This window comes from Electrona antarctica, assembly GCF_951216825.1.
Source record: "Electrona antarctica genome assembly, chromosome: 22".
In the NCBI taxonomy this organism is placed as follows: Eukaryota; Metazoa; Chordata; class Actinopteri; order Myctophiformes; family Myctophidae; genus Electrona; species Electrona antarctica.
Window position 1 is genome coordinate 7793524 of NC_136805.1, and position 24529 is coordinate 7818052.

The 24529-nt window shown below is 42.1% G+C and overlaps 1 protein-coding gene across 2 annotated transcripts in view; it reads left to right on the plus strand.

The window, feature by feature from the left end:
- The window catches only part of spag9b (sperm associated antigen 9b), an 85217-nt gene that overhangs the window by 16594 nt on the left and 44094 nt on the right, over positions 1-24529 (plus strand). For both annotated transcript variants that reach the window (XM_079493254.1, XM_079493255.1), the window contains exons 3-4: positions 8178-8248; positions 9386-9480. In XM_079493254.1, coding sequence (XP_079349380.1) covers positions 8178-8248; positions 9386-9480 — 166 coding nt within the window. The remainder of the gene's footprint in view (positions 1-8177; positions 8249-9385; positions 9481-24529) is intronic.

A 24529-nucleotide genomic window follows, 5' to 3' on the forward strand; every position in this document is an offset into this window, starting at 1 on the left:
TTATGAATAAGGACCATTATTAAACATTATGTAAAAGACCGGCTTCTCTTGTTTACTCCAACTGTTCCCCAACTAAGCCGAGGCCATGTAAGCCATAATGACATACAGTACAGTACATGATGTGGATATTCCAGCCCAAGGCCAGGTATTAACCCATTTTGGGCGGGAACCCCTTTTGGTGTTAGCATTATGTTATGCTTTAGCTATTGAAAAATAGCAGATTGGCCGTCGCTTATGAATAAGGACCATTATTAAACATTATGTAAAAGACCGGCTTCTCTTGTTTACTCCAACTGTTCCCCAACTAAGCCGAGGCCATGTAAGCCATAATGACATACAGTACAGTACATGATGTGGATATTCCAGCCCAAGGCCAGGTATTAAACCCTTCTCAAAGTGAGGTCTGTGACTCAAATAAATAATATAATATTTCAGATTTATTATTTTGTATTACAATCATGTTTATCTAATTGTGCTGCCAGGTTTTGCACAAAAAAAAATAGAATAAAATGTCTATTGTCCACCCAGGTGGTGGGCTGGGACTTTACCACTGCACCACCCGGGCGCCTCAAATTTTTGATTTCTGACATGGGTGTACATGAGATGAAAATGTTTTCGGCAACACTTTTTGCAAGGTTCTTAGGTTCAAGGTTCACTTTATTTGTCATTTCACATGTTTGCACATATAAAACGATCAATAAAATCAATACAAAATAATACCGGTAAGCATAAAATCCCAAAGTGCAGTGCATTAACCCATTTTGACCTGGGAACGATTCTATGAATTTCTTCTAAATCCTGACAGTTTTCTGAAAAAGCTGTTTCTATGTCAGTCGATTTTTCAAAAATAGCAGACCTACAAGCTCGTAGCGCGCCACTCGGTGGCGCGCTATGAGCTTGTAGATCTGCTATTTTTCAATAGCTAAAGCATAACATAATGCTAACACCAAAAGGGGTTCCCGCCCCAAAATGGGTTAAAACTGAGCAGCATATTAAAAAAATAGGTCTGACAAATATGGTATTCTGCCTAAAGTCTTGAGCAATTATGACACAGAGGATGACTTGTGTTTCTCACAGGACGTCAGTAAAGCAAACCCCACATGATGTTTGTTCACACTCTGCACTGCACAGGACTCATCTTCCTATTATTAATCTATCCCTCCAGCAGTTTGGTTTATATAAGTTTCCTGCTTTGCTCCTGCACGCCAGAATCAGAACGGCTGGCACCCACACTCCTCATGAACAGCCAGTGTGCTTAACCTATTTTGGGCGGGAACCCCTTTTGGTGTTTTAAAGCATTATGTTATACTTTAGCTATTGCTGAAAAAGGAGAGAGGCCGCACAGCTCGTAGTCACGATGCCATCAAAATCTTTATTTTTCCAACGTTTCGGCAACAAGTTGCCTTCTTCAGGGAATGACATACAAGGAGTTACACCAGATATTTATAAGGATTGGGACAAGGGATCAGGGAGTGTCCTCAATCAGGCCAACACCCAAAGTGGGTGATTGGTTGCTGGCAACAAAAACTTAACTTAATACTTTAGCTATTGAAAAATAGCAGATCTACAAGCTCATAGCGCGGCACCGAGTGCCGCGCTATGAACTTGTAGGTCTGCTATTTTTGAAAAATCGTGAAAATGTGCCTCAAATCTTTGAATATATATTATTACAGAGTGAACATTTTAACTCAAATCTTTGCTTCTGGGGGGCGTCCCTGGAACAACATATATTTTCAGAAGGGCCGGCGGAGGAGGCATATTACTATATCATTTGTGGGGTCCTTGACATGAAATATTGAGCACCACTGATACAGAAACAAGGTTTTTCAGAAAACTGTCAGGATTTTGACATCAGGCCTAAATGGGTTTTAATCTAATGCCATGCCGGGTTGTTCTAAATTAAGTTAAAATGTGTTGAGTATTGTGGAAACATTATTTGTTGCTATTGCAAAGCGAGAGTGCATACGAGACAAAAAAGGTGTCACAAACTCAAGTGTGAACTTATTTACCTTGAGTATTTTCCTACCAAGTAACTCAAATATTAATTAAAGGAACACTTATTCCAGAATTATGTAGATTTTTCTTTAGCATCGTACTTTCACTTCCCTGTAAAACCCCCACACATCTGTTTATCTGCTGTAGGTTATTTCTGTCTATTCTTTAATCTCTAGTTCCTCTTATCAGTCTTCTCATAATGACACAGATCACACCTCACTCTGAAGCGATCGCCCTGAATTCCCCATCTCTATTGCGTAGCTTTCTGGACGGGAACCCCTTTTGGTGTTTTAACTAAGCATTATGTTACAGTTTAGCTATTGAAAAATAGCAGATCTACAAGCTTGTAGCGCGCCACCGAGTGGCGCGCTACAAGCTTGTAGGTCTGCTATTTTTTTAAAATCATGAAAATGCGGCACAAATCTTTGAATATATATTCTTTCAGAGCAAACGTTTTTTTAATTTCGACGTCAGGCCTAAATGGGTTTCGTGTCCCAGCGAAAGGAACTGTTGTGTACAGTGCAACAAGGTAAACGTACAGACCAGGAGGGCAAAGTGTCAACTTTCGAAGGTGGGGTAACTCTGTTTGCTGTGTGAACTCTTGACTGGGGCTTGGTGCATAGACGTCGTAACTGAGCAGATGGGTCACATTTTACTGCTTCAATCTCCGCCTTTGTGCGATCATGACATTGTTTGGCTGCCAGTTGAGCGCGCACACAGCACACACACACGCGCGCAAAGATTGTCGGCATGTTTTGACTACAAACGGTCAATGTCAGCCAACAGCCACAATGGAATAGCTAAGCTGAGGGCTGCATTATTACTGAGACAGACAGTTACTCCATGGATAAGTTTGTGGTTGTTTTATTTAGGATCTGCACATGCGTGTATAAAATGGTAATTCGGGGGTAATTGTGTGTCACTTTCCAAAAGCAGGACACTGTTACGTCCAGGTAACTTCTTCGTACTCTACATCCAGGGAATGTATTGGTGTCTGGGGCACACATGGGTTATGGCAGGGGTGTCCAAAGTACGGCACGCAGGCCAAATGCGGCCCGGGGAAGAATTTTATGCGGCCTGCAGCTTTATACCTGAATTGTATTATGAATGGCTCGCCCAACAGTATGGGACATTTTGACATTGAATTTTTTTATAATTTGTCAGGATCCCCCCCCATTTTCAAGATGTTTAAAAAAATATAAGATCTACAAGCTTGTATGAGCGTGTAGATCTGCTGTTTTTCAATAGCTAAAGTATGACATAATCATTAAAACACCAAAAGGGGTTCCCGTCCAGAATTGGGTTAATTGCCCCTCAACTTTTCCGTGCATCCTCTCATTGAAAATTAATTGCTAAGCGCGTCAGTCGCTGCCCATCTGAAAGGACCTTTACACAATGCCATGACTTATTTAGGGTAGTGTGCAACTTGACAAACTAGAACTGTACTAATTTATTGAGGGTAGTGTGCAACTTGACAAACTAGAACTGTACTAATTTATTGAGGGTAGTGTGCAACTTGACAAACTAAAACTGTACTAATTTATTGAGGGTAGTGTGCAACTTGACAAACTAGAACTGTACTAATTTATTGAGGGTAGTGTGCAACTTGACAAACTAAAACTGTACTAATTTATTGAGGGTAGTGTGCAACTTGACAAACTAGAACTGTACTAATTTATTGAGGGTAGTGTGCAACTTGACAAACTAGAACTGTACTAATTTATTGAGGGTAGTGTGCAACTTGACAAACTAAAACTGTACTAATTTATTGAGGGTAGTGTGCAACTTGACAAACTAGAACTGTACTAATTTATTGAGGGTAGTGTGCAACTTGACAAACTAAAACTGTACTAATTTATTGAGGGTAGTGTGCAACTTGACAAACTAGAACTGTACTAATTTATTGAGGGTAGTGTGCAACTTGACAAACTAGAACTGTACTAATTTATTAAGGGTAGTGTGCAACTTGACAAACTAGAACTGTACTAATTTATTGAGGGTAGTGTGCAACTTGACAAACTAGAACTGTACTAATTTATTGAGGGTAGTGTGCAACTTGACAAACTAGAACTGTACTAATTTATTGAGGGTAGTGTGCAACTTGACAAACTAAAACTGTACTAATTTATTGAGGGTAGTGTGCAACTTGACAAACTAGAACTGTACTAATTTATTGAGGGTAGTGTGCAACTTGACAAACTAAAACTGTACTAATTTATTGAGGGTAGTGTGCAACTTGACAAACTAAAACTGTACTAATTTATTGAGGGTAGTGTGCAACTTGACACACTAAAACTGTACTAATTTATTGAGGGTAGTGTGCAACTTGACAAACTAAAACTGTACTAATTTATTGAGGGTAGTGTGCAACTTGACAAACTAAAACTGTACTAATTTATTGAGGGTAGTGTGCAACTTGACAAACTAAAACTGTACTAATTTATTGAGGGTAGTGTGCAACTTGACAAACTAAAACTGTACTAATTTATTGAGGGTAGTGTGCAACTTGACAAACTAGAACTGTACTAATTTATTGAGGGTAGTGTGCAACTTGACAAACTAAAACTGTACTAATTTATTGAGGGTAGTGTGCAACTTGACAAACTAAAACTGTACTAATTTATTGAGGGTAGTGTGCAACTTGACAAACTAGAACTGTACTAATTTATTGAGGGTAGTGTGCAACTTGACAAACTAAAACTGTACTAATTTATTGAGGGTAGTGTGCAACTTGACAAACTAAAACTGTACTAATTTATTGAGGGTAGTGTGCAACTTGACAAACTAAAACTGTACTAATTTATTAAGGGTAGTGTGCAACTTGACAAACTAAAACTGTCCTAATTTATTGAGGGTAGTGTGCAACTTGACAAACTAAAACTGTACTAATTTATTTAGGGTAGTGTGCAACTTGACAAACTAAAACTGTCCTAATTTATTGAGGGTAGTGTGCAACTTGACAAACTAAAACTGTACTAATTTATTAAGGGTAGTGTGCAACTTGACAAACTAAAACTGTCCTAATTTATTTAGGGTAGTGTGCAACTTGACAAACTAAAACTGTCCTAATTTATTGAGGGTAGTGTGCAACTTGACAAACTAAAACTGTACTAATTTATTGAGGGTAGTGTGCAACTTGACAAACTAAAACTGTCCTAATTTATTGAGGGTAGTGTGCAACTTGACAAACTAAAACTGTACTAATTTATTGAGGGTAGTGTGCAACTTGACAAACTAAAACTGTCCTAATTTATTTAGGGTAGTGTGCAACTTGACAAACTAAAACTGTACTAATTTATTGAGGGTAGTGTGCAACTTGACAAACTAAAACTGTCCTAATTTATTGAGGGTAGTGTGCAACTTGACAAACTAAAACTGTACTAATTTATTGAGGGTAGTGTGCAACTTGACAAACTAAAACTGTACTAATTTATTAAGGGTAGTGTGCAACTTGACAAACTAAAACTGTCCTAATTTATTGAGGGTAGTGTGCAACTTGACAAACTAAAACTGTACTAATTTATTTAGGGTAGTGTGCAACTTGACAAACTAAAACTGTCCTAATTTATTGAGGGTAGTGTGCAACTTGACAAACTAAAACTGTACTAATTTATTAAGGGTAGTGTGCAACTTGACAAACTAAAACTGTCCTAATTTATTTAGGGTAGTGTGCAACTTGACAAACTAAAACTGTCCTAATTTATTGAGGGTAGTGTGCAACTTGACAAACTAAAACTGTACTAATTTATTGAGGGTAGTGTGCAACTTGACAAACTAAAACTGTCCTAATTTATTGAGGGTAGTGTGCAACTTGACAAACTAAAACTGTACTAATTTATTGAGGGTAGTGTGCAACTTGACAAACTAAAACTGTCCTAATTTATTTAGGGTAGTGTGCAACTTGACAAACTAAAACTATACTAATTTATTGAGGGTAGTGTGCAACTTGACAAACTAAAACTGTCCTAATTTATTTAGGGTAGTGTGCAACTTGACAAACTAAAACTATACTAATTTATTGAGGGTAGTGTGCAACTTGACAAACTAAAACTGTACTAATTTATTGAGGGTAGTGTGCAACTTGACAAACTAAAACTGTACTAATTTATTGAGGGTAGTGTGCAACTTGACAAACTAAAACTGTACTAATTTATTGAGGGTAGTGTGCAACTTGACAAACTAAAACTGTACTAATTTATTGAGGGTAGTGTGCAACTTGACAAACTAAAACTGTACTAATTTATTGAGGGTAGTGTGCAACTTGACAAACTAAAACTGTACTAATTTATTGAGGGTAGTGTGCAACTTGACAAACTAAAACTGTACTAATTTATTGAGGGTAGTGTGCAACTTGACAAACTAAAACTGTACTAATTTATTGAGGGTAGTGTGCAACTTGACAAACCAAAACTGTACTAATTTATTGAGGGTAGTGTGCAACTTGACAAACTAAACTGTACTAATTTATTGAGGGTAGTGTGCAACTTGACAAACTAAAACTGTACTAATTTATTGAGGGTAGTGTGCAACTTGACAAACTAAAACTGTACTAATTTATTGAGGGTAGTGTGCAACTTGACAAACTAAACTGTACTAATTTATTGAGGGTAGTGTGCAACTTGACAAACTAAAACTGTACTAATTTATTGAGGGTAGTGTGCAACTTGACAAACTAAAACTGTACTAATTTATTGAGGGTAGTGTGCAACTTGACGAACTAAAACTGTACTAATTTATTGAGGGTAGTGTGCAACTTGACAAACTAAAACTGTACTAATTTATTGAGGGTAGTGTGCAACTTGACAAACTAAAACTGTACTAATTTATTGAGGGTAGTGTGCAACTTGACAAACTAAAACTGTACTAATTTATTGAGGGTAGTGTGCAACTTGACAAACTAAAACTGTACTAATTTATTGAGGGTAGTGTGCAACTTGACAAACTAAAACTGTACTAATTTATTGAGGGTAGTGTGCAACTTGACAAACTAAAACTACATGCACTCACTGTATAATTGCACTATGATCGTTCTTCTTTTATGCAATATATTTTCCCTCTATTTTATGCATTAATTTATCTTTAAATGCCTTTCTAAGCCTCATGTAAATGCACTTGCTTGTGCTATACAAATACACTTGCCTGGCTTTTCCTTTTTATAACATAAAACACTGGGAATGTTGGTATAAATGTGTGATTTTTAACTGTTCTGCTGTAAACTATTATGCATAGTTGTTAACCTATTTTGGGCGGGAACGCCTTTTGGTGTTTTAAGCATTATGTTATGCTTTAGCTGTTGAAAAATAGCAGATCTACAAGCTCATAGCGCGCCACCGAGTGGCGCGCTACAAGCTTGTAGGTCTACCATTTTTGAAAAATCATGAAAATGTGCCTCACATCGTTGAATATATATTCTTTCAGAGTGAACGTTTTTAACTCAAATCTTTGCTTCTGGGGGGTCCCTGGAATTTTCAGATGGAGTCGGCGGCCAATTTCATCTAATATTTGGGGTCCTTGACATGAAATACTGATATAGAAACATAGGTATTTCAGAAAACTGATTTAGAAGAATTCTTTTTAATTTTGACGTCAGGCCTAAATTGGTTAAAGGAGAGTAGTATATAACTATATATCACATGTATTTTACTGGGAGAGTTTAGACATGTACATCTAATACATTTGCAGAACTAGATGACCACAGTAGATGGTCAGTGCGGTGCAAGACCGCAGGCGATGACGACCAGGAAGGCAGCTTATGATGAAGAATTCAGTGGAGTGGTTGTGGTATTTGGCCTCAGCAGCTTAAGACCTTATCACTTGACTATAGTAGGCTTGTGATTTAATGGATGCACTAATAGCTGACAGAAAGGGCTTGTCTGTCTTCCAAACAAATCTGCCTTTCTGGGGAAAGATGGGGAGAGCTTTCCTGCTCCACTGAGGACCCCTTGTGGCGCTGACATGTTGGTACACAAACTGAACTGACTGATTTGTCAGCATGCTTTGATCCATTCTTGCAACAAAAAAAAAGAAAACAAACTTGAAATATTACTGCAGTCTATTCTTGTTGAAACAAGAACTTTACGATAATATGTTATTTTGGCACAGAACCTTTTTTTTTATTCAGCAATCTTACTGTTTGAAGACAAATTTAAATTCCTTAATTTCCCTTTCTCTCCCATTTACAGTTAGCAGACTGGACGAGAGGGAAGCGGAGCTCAAGAAGGAATACAATGCTCTTTATCAAAGGCACACGGAGGTATGCTGAACCACGATCAAAGTGTGTGTGTGTGTGTGTGTGTGTGTGTGTGTGTGTGTGTGTGTGTGTGTGTGTGTGTGTGTGTGTGTGTGTGTGTGTGTGTGTGTGTGTGTGTGTGTGTGTGTGTGTGTGTGTGTGTGTGTGTGTGTGTGTGTGTGTGTGCATTCTTGTATGTATACTAAGTAAAGATGATCACTTGATATTCCTGCAGTGTTTTCATCTCTTAGCAACAAATTACAATGAGTCAAAGCACTAGAAAAGAGTTACGAGAGACATAGAGAGATAAGCAATCATACATACATCACGCCTTAGCAACGACTATGGTGATTGATTAAAAGTGGGCGTGGCAGCAGGTGTAATGTTACATCACTTTCAGCCAAATACTGTTGAAACTTCAAGCTCAAAATGCACTTACTTGTCAAAAATGGTCTATGAATCCTGGTCTCTATACTGCCTCCCTCTGGTCAGCTAGAGCGCCTGATGGAGGGGAAAGGAACTGGTTGGAATAGCGTGAGTCTTCCACGCGCTATGTGCTACTGGGGAAACTCCCCCCCCCCTGTCAGGTGACAAGAAGCACCCTGCTCACTCCTCGTGCATTGAAGGAAGCATGAGCTCGGTTCACGGCTCTCCCCAGGTTGGCAGAGGAGAGTAGATCCCAGAATTACAGTTTAGGCAATTGGCACTGGGTGAATGATTGTGGGATAAAACATTTTTTAATGAATGTTCTTCTAGCTTCCCTGCATTGGCTGATCTGAGCACGCAGGAGGGTTTGTAAGGTCCATTTTGGATCAAGTGCGCATGCCGGTAGGCCAGTAAGAAAAGAGTTACAATAGTCATGTTTTGATATGACTGATGTCTGGAGGAGCTGGGCTGACTCCTGGGTGAGGAACGGTGTAATTCGTCGAAGAGGCCTTAATTAAAAACCTGCCACCTACAGTATACACTGTCAGCAAAAATAGGATGGGCTCACGGGAGAGCCAAATAAAATGCAATATTGTAGATATATTACATGCACAAGGAGCCTTTGGCAGTGAACAGTCTACTGCTCGGTGCAATCCATTTTCTATTGGTAGTGTATATGCACCAGCAAGCAAATTGCTTAATGCTTTCATGTATTGTGTTTTATGTGCTGTCCAGATGATCCACAGCTACATGGAACACCTGGAACGGACCAAACACCAACACGCGCTAGCAGCAGAGACCTTGGACACCAACGCACCCAGTAAAGCACGGTGAGTTAGCCCGACCCAAAACCCCCAGCTCTGCTTTAAGTCATGCTGTGTTTTCTCATATTGTGGCTCAGCAAATCAGAGCATCATGACAGAAATCTGATTTCCTAATTTAGACCTGTTGCAACCTATACGTTGTTTTATACCTTTGAATCCGGGAGCCACCTCTGTGTCTCATTAGTTGTTGCTATATATTTAGCAACCTAATTATTGTTTCATATTTCTGAATAAGAATTGGAAGGTTTTCAGAAACCTTAGGTTAGGTTTTTTTTTAATCGGCCCCAGGTCTAAATGCCCTGTGATCTGCTTGGGAAAAGATGATGTCTTACTCCTAGCCCATTAAAACCGGGAAAGCATCTGTGTCATTTTCGATTTTAGCAGATTGGCTATTCAAAAGTTAACCAGCTCAGTGGCCTTGTGGTTAGTGTCCGCCCTGAGACTTGGGTTTGATCCCTGGCCGGGTCATACCAAAGACTCTGAAAAATGGGACCAAGTGCCTCCCTGCTTGGCACTCAGCATCAAGGGTTGGATTGGGGTAAATCCCTGCGACATACTAGCGTCATACTAGCGCCACGTCAAGTGGGTGTACCTGTACATCTTGTCCAGGGCGTGTACCTTGTACATCAAGCTGCATCACGCTACAGAAACAGGAGATAGGCTCCTGCCCTATGTGCCTCATGGCTCGGCAAGGCTTACTTCTATTAAAAAATATATATATATCAGATCTAGACGCTCGCAGCATGGCACTAAAGCTTGTACACCTGCTATTTCTGAGAATTTGTAAAAAAATCTAGAACAAATCTTCTCTTCTGGGATTCCCTGGCTCAACAAATTGTGAGAACTACTGGTTTAGAAGCTTAATCCATTTTGGGCGGGAACCCCTTTTGGTGTTGGCATTATGTTATGCTTTAGCTATTGAAAAATAGCAGATCTACAAGCTCATAGCGCGCCACCGAGTGGCGCGCTACGAGCTTGTAGGTCTGCTATTTTTGAAAAATCGAAGAACGACTGACATAGAAACATAGCTTTTTCAGAAAACTGTCAGGATGTAGAAGACCTTTTTAGAATCTGATCTCAGGTCAAAATGGGTTAATCCGTTAAATTATGTCTCATGTCTCATAATCACGTGACCCCGTCCATGAGGTGGTTGCACTGTGAGTTTCTGGCTTGGGGATGAAATGACTGCATCATAATTGTTAGTCTGTGCGTATCAGTGCATGCAGGTTGCTGGGCGCTATGCAGGAAAATCCTCAGTGTTAATGAATCCACTTGTAACTCAGAGAGTGTACAAATGTAACCAAATGGACCCTCCACGGTGGAGGGTAGAGTGGTGGAGCCTCCACCACTCTACCCTCCACGGTGGAGGGTAGAGTGGTGGAGGCTCCACCACTCTACCCTCCACGGTGGAGGGTAGAGTGGTGGAGGCTCCACCACTCTCCTCCCTACAGGCGAGCTCTGCAGAAGTAGGTCAGAGAACCAGTCTGTCAGATAAAATGTAGAGTGGTGGGGATGGATGGAAGAGAGGAAGTTAAAAACAACACGCATAGCTTTATATCTACAGGTATACGTAAATGAACTATCGGGTGATGTTGGCAGGAAAAGGACAATTGGATATGGCATGTTTACAGTGCCACGTGAAGTTTTATATTTGTGATCGGCAAAAGAATTCAGTGTTTTTATTGGCACCTCTGTCTTTTAAAACCTGTGATCATGCTGAAAAGTTGAATAAACATAAACACTTTATGAGAATAGAAAGTCTTTGTACTGCAACAGAAGACCCCAAACCTGATTTCTGTATAACTCTGGGTTTACAGGTTCATTTTACCCTGGATGCTGGGATGCAGTGAGAGTCTGGGACAGATATTATGCTGTGGACTAGGGGGTTGACCAATAAATACATTTTGATATCGGGCCAGACACCGATAACATCAATTATTCGTAATGGAAGAGATGTTTTCAGTACGGTCAGTACGGTCCAACAGCAACACAAACAGTGTTTCTAGTGTTCACTAGTTCAAACTACTAGTGTTCACCTAGCTCTGGTCCATAGCCTTCTACTGCTTCTACGATTCTGCCCTGCAGTATAAGGCTATGGGACTTTCGGTTTTAAATCTCCAATCGAAATCAGACCAGCCTCTCCTCTTTAGCGTATTTTAAAAGAACGTTTTTGCTACTCACCAAAACAAAGGCGGGTTGTGTCATTAGAAAGCCTACTTTCCTTAGTGGACGCACTCTGAGCCCCCCACCACACGTATAAACGGTACTTTTTGGCCAGAAAGGGATTTTTTTTCACCGGAGGAAAAATATTCTCTATGAGGCAGTTCTCTGGGCAATATCGGTAGAGGGCGCATTGGAGTAACTAAAAGTATTTCTTTCCCGGTGGAAACAAAATCCCCTTTTGGCCAAAAAGTACAGTTTATACGTGTGGTGGGGGGCTCAGAGTGCTCCCACTAAGGAAAGTAGGCTTTCTAATGACACAACTCGCCTTTGTTTTGGTGAGCAGCAAAAACGTTCTTTTTATTTACGCTAAAGAGTAGAGGCTGGTCTGCATTCATGCGAGCGGCGGAAGTTGAGAGTAACATAGCTCTAAATGAAACGCATTAGAGCTATGGACCAGAGCTAGTGTTCACCTAGTTTTGTCAGGTCACCTGCTTGTACCTGTTTATCTGCTGATAATCTTACAAAATGTAATACAGCTGAAGACAAAATGTTTGCTTATGTGCTTCATTATTCTTTCTCTGGCACCATAAAGAGCGGTCTGTGTGTCAGCATGCTGTTAACCCTCGCCTCCAATTTATGATACCATGGCCAATTTAAATATTTTAGCCGGGCCAGCTGGCTGCGATGTGACCTTTATAAGTTGGAATGTCAAGTCTTTAAACCATCCTGTTAAACGGTAAAAAGTATTATCTCACCTAGAAAAGCTTAATGTTGGGATAGCCTATTTGCAGGAGACACACTTGCGGACTATTGACCATTCTAGAATTAGGGGTATGGATAGGCTAATCATACCATTCAAAATTTGATTCTAAATCCAGGGGAGCGGCAATTCTTATCAATAAAAACATAAAGAGCTGTCTGCTGGTATTGTGATAAAAGGAGACTGACGTGTGACTGCAGTCTGCTACAGTACATCAGTCCGTGTTGTGTCTGTATTCTGTTAAATAAGTGCAAAGCAAGACGGAGAGAGATATTATAGGACCACTTCACCACTTTTCAACCTATCCTCATATAATAGGTCCTCACTAATAATAATGAAAAAATGGCACGATTGTTTTCTACTCAGTCTGTGTCTCATAGGATGGCTGTGGGCAGTTTAGAAACCGTCTTCCAGTGACATCATCATTAGGCAGATTTTTTTTTAAAACAAGATTCAAAAATATTTAGATTTTCATTATCGTGAGAACGATGGCTTCCATTTTCGCATTGCAACTTTTCAGGACTAGTAAGCCTGCAGTTTTTATTAGCTTGTATTCCCCATCGATGATGTCACTGGAAGACGGTTTCTGAACTGCCCACAGACCGAGTAGAAAACTAGAAAAAGTGCCCTTCTGGGCACAGGTCTCCACCAGGAGGATAGGAGTGTGTGTGATGTTTGGCAAAATGTTTAGGAGTAATATAAACATGTTTTTTTGTTTCTTGCAACAATTTTCTTCATTTTGTTGAGGAAATGCAGAGCCAGATCACTCATAGCATCTCTGAGGATAGAATTCTGGATGAGCAGGACATGTGCAGCATTTTGTACAAAACAGGCTACTCCTGAAAACTGTGGAAGGCAATCTTAGCTAATCAGTGTAGAATCTGAGAAATCCAACAGGCTCGTCTTGATCACATGACTACAGAGATCATGTGTACCGATTTGCGTGAGATTTGGATGAAATCTGTGCGCTATAACCGGCAGATGTGGAGGGATGCAGGGAAAATGTTTTTCCATGGCCTCTAGGGAGTGCGTATACATAAGTTGTCGATAAGTTATGGGTAAAAACAGGAATTGGCCTGTTATAGCGCCACCGTGAGGCTGATTTGGGAAATAAATAGTGGCATGTCGTCCTCGGCCTAGTGGAAATGTGCGTGTATAATTTGATGGAAATTGGACATCACGTTTGTGATTTGTGTCATTTTGTTCGAAACGGACCAATCATGTGAGCTTTGGAAGCCAATCTTAGCCAATCAGGATGGAAGATGGGAAATTGTGCAGATCTGTGTTGATCACATGACTATGGAGATAGTGTATACCGAATTGTGTGATGTATGGCTAAAATGTGTACGAGTTATCTACAGAAATGTGTTTTGCCTAAATCGGCCTCATGGTGGCGCTATAACAGGCCGTTGAGGAATATTTGGGGCAGAGGTTCGTCGTTGGCCTCCAGGGAGTGTGTGTGCACAGTTTGGCATGGATCGGGCCAACGGTGGCGGAGATTAGCTGATAACGGACGGACGGAAGGACGGACGGACGGACGGAAGGACACACGGACGGACGGAGTGCAAAACATACTCTCTCCCCATGCCTTCGGCCTGGTGGAGACAAAAATGTCACCATTTTTTTCATGATTATTAGTGAGGACCTATTATATGAAGATAGGTTGAAAAGTGGTGAAGTGGTCCTTTAATAACTTTAATTTAGCACCTGTCAAGAGACCCCAAGTTGCTCTAGTGAATGAGAGTGATGATGAGAGTGAAATTATATTCCCTGTGAGTTTTGTAACCTTAATCCTTTTGACAACTGAGCAGGCTATACAACTTAATTAGCATGCTCTTCTTACTTGGGGAAAACAGCCCTTTGTTCTGCTTGGTGACGGATAAATGCTTCTGTACTGGAGCCTGGGAATTCTCCACAAATTCTCCCAGAGCGTTGATTGGATATTTAGTATTTACTTCTTCACATTTCAACCAATCCATAGTTAGGGGATATTAATAAAATCTGGGAATACATTTCTTACCAAGAATTTTCTTCACCAATGTGTTTGTAAAGGTGTCTACTAACATATCCCACATTGGTTTATATTCAACCACCATAGGGGAATTTTTGACAGCTGCTGAAAGTTGGGGTACCATAAAACCATTATAAGGCAAAATGTTCTAAATTTCATTATGCTTTAAGTAGCATGTGACGTGTCAAACTAGGGGGTTTTCATCATTCTGAATCCATTCCAAGCATTAGTTTTGCATGAAAAACACTCCTTGGGCTAAAATGGCCATAGCCGTCATCACAAATGTGATGAAGTCAGCACATTTAGGCATATTTGGGCAAGTGGCTATGGCCAAACTAGGGAGTCTATGGCCAAACTAGGGGTCAAACTAGGGGGTTTTCATGATTCTGAATCCATTCCAAGCATTCGTTTTGCACGAAAAACACTCCTTGGGCTTAAAAAGGCCATAGGTGTCCAACTTTCAGCAGCTGTCAAAAATTCCCCTATGGTGGTTGAATATAAACCAATGTGGGATATGTTAGTAGACATCTTTACAAACACATTGGTGAAGAGAATTCTTGGTAAGAAATTTATTCCCAGATTTGACTGGTAATACTGATAATATTCCCTGACTACCAATAATGCTGCAGGCAGGACAATGAGCCAGACTACAAACCTCTTGCCTTTCAGAGTGGCTGCTGCGTCAGATGCAGGGTGCACGCATAACTCAAAAGGCTCCTATAAGCAGTCAAAATGCAGATAATGATAAACTATTCCACTCCTGGGTATAATGTGTGCACTGCACCCAGACAATGTGCTGACTTGAGACTGCAACTGCAGCTCTAGATCCCATAATAACCCATGGAGAAAATGCTCACAGTATATAAAAAGCATGCCTTTGGGGAAAGTGTAAAATCTTCAATCACTTTCAGATGGATATACTGTACTGTGGAGACAGTGGGCTCCATTTTCGTCACCGCTAAACCCCTTATCCCTAAACTTATTTGCCTTTTTTTCTATTTTGCAAAACATTTTTGAATAGTTAAAATGGCCAGTCTACAAGCTCACAACGTGTCAATGTAGATTGACTAGTTGAACTATTCAAAAATGTTTTTCAAAATAGTAAAAAAAGGCAAAGAAGTTCAGGGATAAGGGGTTTAGCGGTGACGAAAATGGAGCCCAGAGTGTTTTATCTTCTATTTTATGCAACAAATATATACTCAGTCAATACTATACCGTATATAACCTATATGTGCCTTTTCATTGTATCCCAAATGTATTCATTATGTGCATTTTATGAACTCAAAACTATACTCAAACCGTTTCGGTATGTGCCTTACATATAAATGTATAACCAATAAGTTCTTATTATATGTACATAAATCCATATTAACCAATTTTGGGGCGGGAACCCCTTTTGGTGTTTTAAGCATTATGTTATGCTTTAGCTGTTGAAAAATAGCAGATCTACAAGCTCATAGCGCGGCACCGAGTGCCGCGCTATGAACTTGTAGGTCTGCTATTTTTGAAAAATCGAAGAACGACTGACATAGAAACATAGTTTTTTTAGACATTCATTTTCAAACAGACATTTTTAGAATCGTCTTCAGGTCTAAATGGGTTAAACTACTATCTAAGGAGACACTAAAGTACACTCAAGTATCCTCATGATCCCAATGCATGCTGAGTCTTGCTGACTGTCTAAACGTAGCATATGCTGGAGGTCAGACGAGGTACAGTAGGGTTGTCCTCCCCTACTCTGTGCTGTATGGAATACCATAGAGGAAGTTATGGTCTGGAGGTCAGACGAGGTACAGTAGGGTTGTCCTCCCCCTACTCTGTGCTGTATAGAATACCATAGAGGAAGTTATGGTCTGGAGGTCAGACGAGGTACAGTAGGGTTGTCCTCCCCTACTCTGTGCTGTATAGAATACCATAGAGGAAGCTGGAGGTCAGACGAGGTACAGTAGGGTTGTCCTCGCCTACTCTGTGCTGTATAGAATACCATAGAGGAAGTTATGGTCTGGAGGTCAGACGAGGTACAGTAGGGTTGTCCTCCCCTACTCTGTGCTGTATAGAATACCATAGAGGAAGCTGGAGGTCAGACGAGGTACAGTAGGGTTGTCCTCCCCCTACTCTGTGCTGTATAGAATACCATAGAGGAAGTTATGGTCTGTGCCATGTTATTCTAAGTGTGTTAGAGTTCATGTATTCACCCGTCAGACAGGCCTGTCCTGAGGAGACACAGACATGGCAGGTTAGGACAGGAGGGTCAGCAGAATACCATCCCCGTCCCACCCAAGGCAGCAAAACATTTATAGGATGCCTAGTTTGCCCATATCAGGAAGTTAAACAGAGACAGTCAAGGCTGAATATGATCTGTATTGATACTTGTTGACAGATATTAATGGTGGAGAGGTTATGGTTTATGGAGATGGTTTTGTAATGAAAGCTTCTGAGTTTTATTGACCATACACATGCACATATTGCTGAACCAAGTCTACATAGACTGGCCGGGGTACAATACATGTACCCCAGCCAGCTTTGCTGGGTCTTCTGCTTGCTAAAGCACTGAGAAAACTGTTGCGTCTTTCTTCATCCTTTTATTCTTTCCAGACTTGACTACGGTAGCGGTGGTCTCAAAAACATAAGGGAAACTTTGACAGAAAAAGACTCGCTCACCCTATAGAAAATAGAAGAAAAACTCCTTAAACTGAGACTTAAGAAAATATTTTCTTTTTTTTAGTGCAATTAAAAAGCAAACGTTTCGAACTTTCGGTCCTAGGACCTTAGATTTACTTCTATTTTCTATACGGTGAGCGAGTCTTTTCCTGTCAAAGTTTCTCTTCTGCTTGCTATGCATAAAGAAAAAAGAAGTCCATTATAACTTTGCACCATTGAGCCAGCTCTCTCTCTCTCTCTCTCTCTCTCTCTCTCTCTGACTCTGACTGCAACAAGTACAGCGTGTTACTACAGTATAAAGAGGAGAGCACAATTAGACTATTCCTTCGGTTTAATGACGACGCGCTGCCAGTTCTCACCGTTCTTGTCCCCTATACTCATTCACTCATTCACAGCCAATAATATAAGCTACAGGCTGAGAGGAGGCATATGGAACAAGCTGCCTCAGCATCCGAGAGAGAGGAGGGAGGGAGGGAGGGAGGGTGGGTGCGTGAGTGTTAGGAGAGTTTTGGGGGGAAGGGGGGGGGGGGGGGGTGGGTGTTGGCGACAGAGAGGATTCTAGACTAGTCGGTGGCGGAGTGAGATCGCAGCTCAGCCGAGGAAGACGGAAATATGAAAAGGATCAGCCGCTGAAAGGAAGATACTAGGAGAGGGCAGGAGAGGAGAGGGCAGCCGGTGACAGTGCATAGCTCTTCTCCAATGTCTCTCTATCTCTCTCTCTCTCTCTCTCTCTCCCCCTCCTCTGATGTCAGAGTGAGGTGTGTACTCTAGCAGTGTTGGTAAAGTCACCAGCCTGTGTTTGTGCTACTGTACAAGCTGCCTCTCCCCCCCCCCCCCCCCTTCCGTTGGTTACAGTAGACTCTGCCGCTGTCGTCCCCATCGCGGGGTCGATGGGGAGGGAGGGGGGGGAGTGGGGATTACCGTTATTGTGGTTGCTGCGTGGTGGTGCGAGGTGACTCTTGTGCCGCCTCCTGCCCCTGTGCCACTCGCTGTCTCTCTCTCTCCGCCTGAGCTTTTTGCACAGTAGTGCTGCTGCCTGCCGGTGCACTGCTGCTGCTGCTCGGCTGCACTGCTGCACTGCTGCTCGGCTGCGTCGCGTACTTGGACTCCCTGACGGAGTGGACGGCAGCAACGCGTCTGCCGAGGTGATATTTGGAAGCCCGTCCCTCCTCTCTCCACCATAACCAGGAAGTTTTTTTTTTTGTTTTGACGGGAGACCTGTCCGCCTATTCTTCTTTCCCCTGCCCCACCCCCTCCCCCCCTGCCCCCCCCTGGTCCCTGGCGGGGTGCTGGGCCGTGATCCGGGGTGGGGGCCATGAGCCCTGGGTGTATGCTCCTGTTTGTTTTCGGTTTCGTGGGGGGAGCGGTGGTCATCAACTCTGCTGTGCTGGTCTCTCTCTCCGTGCTGCTGCTAGTTCACTACTCTGTCTCTACTGGAGGCTTACCTGCCCTGCCCTGCCTGTCTGCTCTACCAAGACCCAGCAGGTTAGTTCACTACTCTGTCTCTACCGGAGGCTTACCTGCCCTGCCCTGCCTGGCTGCTCTACCAAGACCCAGCAGGTACACCCAGCCGTTGCTGACATTTCTCATGTCATGACATTTGAGGTTTAAGAGCATGTTTGAAAGTGCTTAAACCAGTTGCATCATCTCCGTCACACACACACACACACACACACACACACACACACACACACACACACACACACACACACACAATGCATTCGATCTCATCGTTCTGTTTGTCACATGTCTGCATTCTCCATGTCCATTGTGCCATGCAGCCAGTCACTGTTCTGACCGTTCAGAGACTGGGTGTGCTGTGGTCGGACACTGTGTGACCGTTCAGAGACTGGGTGTGCTGTGGTCGGACACTGTGTGAGACTGCAGGCTGATAAGTGGGTCAGTGGAGAGAGAGAGAGAGAGAGAGAGACAATGTTAAGAGAGGCAGAGAGACTAGACAACTTAAGGTAACTGCCATGCACTAATGCTGTTAAATGGGATATACACAGTTTTGTTTAAAGAAACAATTGCTTTTTAATTCATTCTACGGATTCTGCTTTATTTTCTATTTCTTTATTTTCTATGTTTATAAAACATAAAAATAAAAGATGACTGAATAAAAATGACTGAAATGCATTCGCCAATGAATCTAGTAAAAAATCATGGACTCACACGTGCCACACTGTGGCTGATTTGCCACACTACACCCATTGACACCTTTAAATTAAGTGTGAATCGTGGTACCACCAAAGGGGGTGTGGCACCACATAGGCACCAGGGAGGCACTCAAGTGGTATCACTGCCAGTCTCAACTGCTCACCACTGTAGTTTAGACAGTTTTTGGTTTAGACTAGTCATTGGTTAGACCAGTCATTAGTCCTACAACTACAACCTATCTCAAACCCTCACCCTAAACCTAACCTCCCACGTGGCAGCACACCTAAACCTAACCGGCTTAACCCATGACCCATGACCCATGACTAGTCTAAACTAGAGCTGCACACGCATGACATTCAACACATTTTAATGTGATATACACCCGATAAATATTACAATATGTCGATATGTACTCTCGATTTACTCTTGTCTTTACATATATCTCTGCTTTTAGAAAGTTTTCAGATACAATGAGCTGTTATTGGTAAACATGGCCTCAGCGGTAGTCTCGCGTAGCCACAGGCAATCGGAGATCTCCGTGCACATCTAAATCCGTTGAATGGGCTTCGGCCGCAGAGAAAACTAGAAAAAGTGCCCCTCGGGGCACAGGTCTCCACCAGGGCGGGTCAGGTTGTGGCCTCCTGGTGGCGCTATAATAGGCCAATGTGAAAAGGGTGCCATTTCTTCATACGCCTTTGATGGCAATTGGATGATTTGAGGCATTTTGTTCCAAAAATGTGTTTTGCAAAAATCAACCTGTTGGTGGCGCTATAATAGGCCAATGTGAAAAGGGTGGGATATATTCCTCAGCCTAGTAAGAAAATGTGTGAAAGATTTCACGTAAATTGCATGCTGCGTTCATGATTTGAGGCTTTTGTTCAAAACGGGGCAATCTTGCAAACTGTGAAAGCCAATTATAGCCAATTAGGATGGAATATGAAATATCGGACAGATACGACTTGAGCACATGACCATAGAGATACTGTGTAACGATTTGTGAGATTTTTGGACAGAATCTGGAGGAGTAATATCAAAAAATGTGTTTTACAAAAGTCGGCCTCCTGGTGGCGCTATAAAAGGCAGATGCGGAAAATGCAGGTCAAAGGTTTATCCTTGGCCTCTAGGGAGTGTGCATGGAACGTTTCACGCAGATCGGTGCAGTTTTAGGTAAAAAATGTGAAAAGCTGCCTCATGGTGGCGCTATAACAGGCCGTTCTGTAAAATGTGGGGCAGAGGTTCATCGTTGGCATCCAGGGAGTGTGTGTGCAAAGTTTGGCATCGACCAGGTTAACAGTGCCGGAGATTAGCTGTTCACAGACGGACGGAAGGACGGAAGGACGGAAGGACGGACACACACACGGACGGAGTGCAAAACATACTCTCTCCCCATGCCTTCGGCCTGGTGGAGACAACCAGCAGCACTCATAAGCCCACGCCTTAAAAAACAGTCCTGTTACCATCCCAATATCAAGGACCGCCCTGACTTCTTTGCATTGGTTCTGCGGTTCTGTTATTCTCCGAATAGTTTGTACCGGCCCGGATGGCTGGTGTAGCCGTCTGAGCACCTAGGCTGCTAACGCTGCCTGACAGCACGTCGCGGCTTCCACTCCCGATCCCGACGACCTTTGCTGCACTCATTGTGGGTCGTGGACACATTCCTATGGGTCCCTTTGTTTTCATAATACATTCCCCCCAAAAAAAGAAATCTTTCATGAATTCAAAACAAATTCAATTTGGGGTTTTTTCAGTAATTTCATGAAGAAATCGAAGAAAAATGTAAAATTCTATAAATTAGAAAACAAATGTTTAAGAATGAGTGAAAATAGCCGATCTACAAGCACACAACGCGGCGCGAAGCGACGTGTTGTGTGCTTGTAGATCTGCTGATTTCACTAGTTTGGGTCTTGAGCTAGCTCTGGTCCATAGCCTTCTACTGCTTCTACGATTCTGCCCTGCAGTATAAGGCTATGGGACTTTCAGTTTTAAATCTCAAATCGAAATCAGACCAGCCTCTCCTCTTTAGTGGAAATCTCACGAACGTTTGACCTACTCACCAATACAAAGACGGGTTGTGTCAATAGAAAGCCTACTTTCCTTAGTGGACGCACTCTAAGCCCCCCACCACACGTATAAACGGTACTTTTTGGCCAAAAAGGGATTTTGTTTCCACCGGAAAAAAAATACTTTTAGTTACTCCGCTGCGCCCTCTACCGATATTGCCCAGAGAACTGCCTCATAGAGAATATTTTTCCTCCGGTGAAAAAAAATCCCTTTCTGGCCAAAAAGTACCGTTTATACGTGTGGTGGGGGGCTCAGAGTGCGTCCACTAAGGAAAGTAGGCTTTCTAATGACACAACCCGCCTTTGTTTTGGTGAGTAGCAAAAACGTTCTTTTAAAATACGCTAAAGAGGAGAGGCTGGTCTGATTTCGATTTGAGATTTAAAACTGAAAGTCCCATAGCCTTATACTGCAGGGCAGAATCGTAGAAGCAGTAGAAGGCTATGGACCAGAGCTAGTCTTGAGCTAAAATGTTCGGCAACCTGACTTCATTAGACTACTGCCTTTACTGTCTGAGAAGCATCTCTCCTTCCATAAGAAACCGTTTCCCCTGAGGACTCTCCTCTGAATTATTATTTAGATGTAGTATATGTTTGTACATTTAGTTTGTTAGAAGTAGGCCTGAATGCGTGATTTTTGAGGGGAGCTAGCCCTTCCTATATACAGCTTTAATGTTTGTGTTGTCTGAACAAACATTAAAAATGCCATTGACAATGAATGGAGAATTTACGTCATATGTGTCTTAGCAAATCGGCATCGGTATGTCGTTGGGAACCCTTGGCCAATAAGGGACCACCAATCTTGATGATTATGTACGATGATTAATTGATTAGAGCGCCCCTCTTTTTCATTTTTTTTTAAAAACCCTGCCACCCTCTCCAGTTCAGAACAAAGGACAGCCGTGGTCATCATCATCACTGGCCGGCATGTGACCTCTCTGCCTCTCTCAATATGGTGGCGTGTCTATTGTTTACTGGCTCCAGGGTTTCAATAGGGCCTGCTGCGCGCTCCTTTCATGGTGGCAGCCATTGTTCTCATCCACACTGTACTGCATGTACCCTTGACTGTGTTGGCTCACTGTGACGGTGAAGCTGTGTTTGAAATTGGCTCATGGTTTACCTGTTCACTGTTTGGTTTCTTTCACTTGTGTGTGTGTGTGCGTGACGTGAGACAAGAGTGATAGCTCGGCCCGTCGCCCTTCGATCGTATTGAATATCATTGCAATATCGTAATAGCTATACCATTTAAATAAAACAAAATACTACAATATTGTATATCTTGATACTGTATTTCTTTTATTGGAAAAATAGGTTTCAAGGATGAAAAAAAAGACATGGAAATAAATATTTCAGTGGAACTAGCTTATATTGCGGTCTGAATTTTTGGAGCCTAGGAGAGAGAAAGTTAGCTTGGTTTTGCTCTCAGAAGGCGTGCGTGCGTGCGTGCGTGCGTGTGTGTGTGTGTGTGTGTGTGTGCGTGCGTGCGTGTGAGAAAGGGAGACGGGGAGAGAGAAAGAGAGGTTGGCTACCTGGATGAAGCCAACAGGTGCTGTTGATTGATTCACATAGAGATCACAGTAGAAATGTCTATACAGTATTCTCCTGTGTTAATGTATCCATTTGTACTCTGAGAGTGTACAAATGGAACACTGGAAGTTAAAGGGGGATTTTACTTTGTAGAAGCAGATACCAGTGGTATATTTTCAGTACTTTTACTTCTACTCCACTACATTTCAGAGGCAAAACTCCACTACAATTATTTGTAAACTTTAGTTACTAGTTACTTTGTGGATTTTGATTATGATTACAAAACGTGTATATATATATTTTTTTTTAATGTTTTTTTTTTTGTGGCTTTCGCCTTTATTTTATATTTTTTTATGAAGGGACAGACAGTAGGCTGACAAGAATGGGGAGAGATGGGGGGGAAGACATGCAGTAAAGGCCGTCGGGATCGGGAGTCGAACCCGCGGCACATTGCCAGACTGGATTACCAGCCAAGGTGCCTGGACCACTGAGCCATGGCCCAGGCCTACAAAACGTATATTAACCACTCCAACTCTATATACATTTCGACCATTTGAAAATAGCCGATCTACAAGCTCACATTTGAAATGGGATGGAATTGCTGGACTGTTCAGCTGTCCGCCATAACCGGAAGTCGGATATTCTGTACTTTTACTGTTGCTACTTTAAGTACATTATGATGCCAATACTTTTGTACTTTTACTCAAGTACATTTTGAATTCAGGAGTAATTTTTTTCCTATATTGCAGTATTGATACTTTTACTTAACCCATTTTGGGCGGGAACCCCTTTTGGTGTTAGCATTATGTTATGCTTTAGCTATTGAAAAATAGCAGATCTACAAGCTCATAGCGCGCCACCGAGTGGCGCGCTACGAGCTTGTAGGCCTGCTATTTTTGAAAAATCGAAGAACCACTGACATAAACATAGCTTTTTCAGAAAACTGTCAAGATTTAGAAGACATTTTTAGAATCTGATCTCAGGTCAACATGGGTTAAGTAAAACATTTGAGTAGTTTTTCCACAACTGAGTTCACGTTGTAGAAGCAGATACCAACGGCCCTGCCCCGTGTTATGTTTAGTTTGGCACAGCTAACGGAGTGGAGGTAATGGAGCTTATGAGGCATCCGGTTGAACACCACATGAGTGCTATAAAGCTCCCTCCAAATGACACTTTGCCAGAACACTTCTTCGTGAGGTCTCAACTCAATTACATCTAGCCATTTGTCCCGTTGCACCTGTCCTGCGCAACATATAGCTGGCTGTTACTACGGCACTAGTACTGCAGCCAGTGGAAAAAATAGACAAATTAAAATGGGGGGCTTACTTACTTACTTAATCAACTAATGATTCCCGAGCGCGGCGCACGCTGCGGCTCACCGTTCCAAGAGATGGGTCAAATGCGGAGAACAAATTTCACTGCGGTAACGTCTGTGACTAATCGTACGACTTTGACTTTGACTTACGCCTATCGCCCAACCTTGGGCATAGGCCACGAACAAGAGCTCTCCAGGCATCCCGGTCCTGGGCCGTTCTCTCCAGCTGTCCCCATGTATGGCCAGATCTCTTCACATCTACATCTAGGTCACGCCGCCAGGTGTTTCTTGGTCTGCCCCTTTTCCTTCTCCCCTGTGGGTTCCAGAACAGGGCGTATCTTGTGATACTAGAGGACTGTGCACTCCCAATTCACAAGCCCATGATAACGCATCGCATTCGCGGC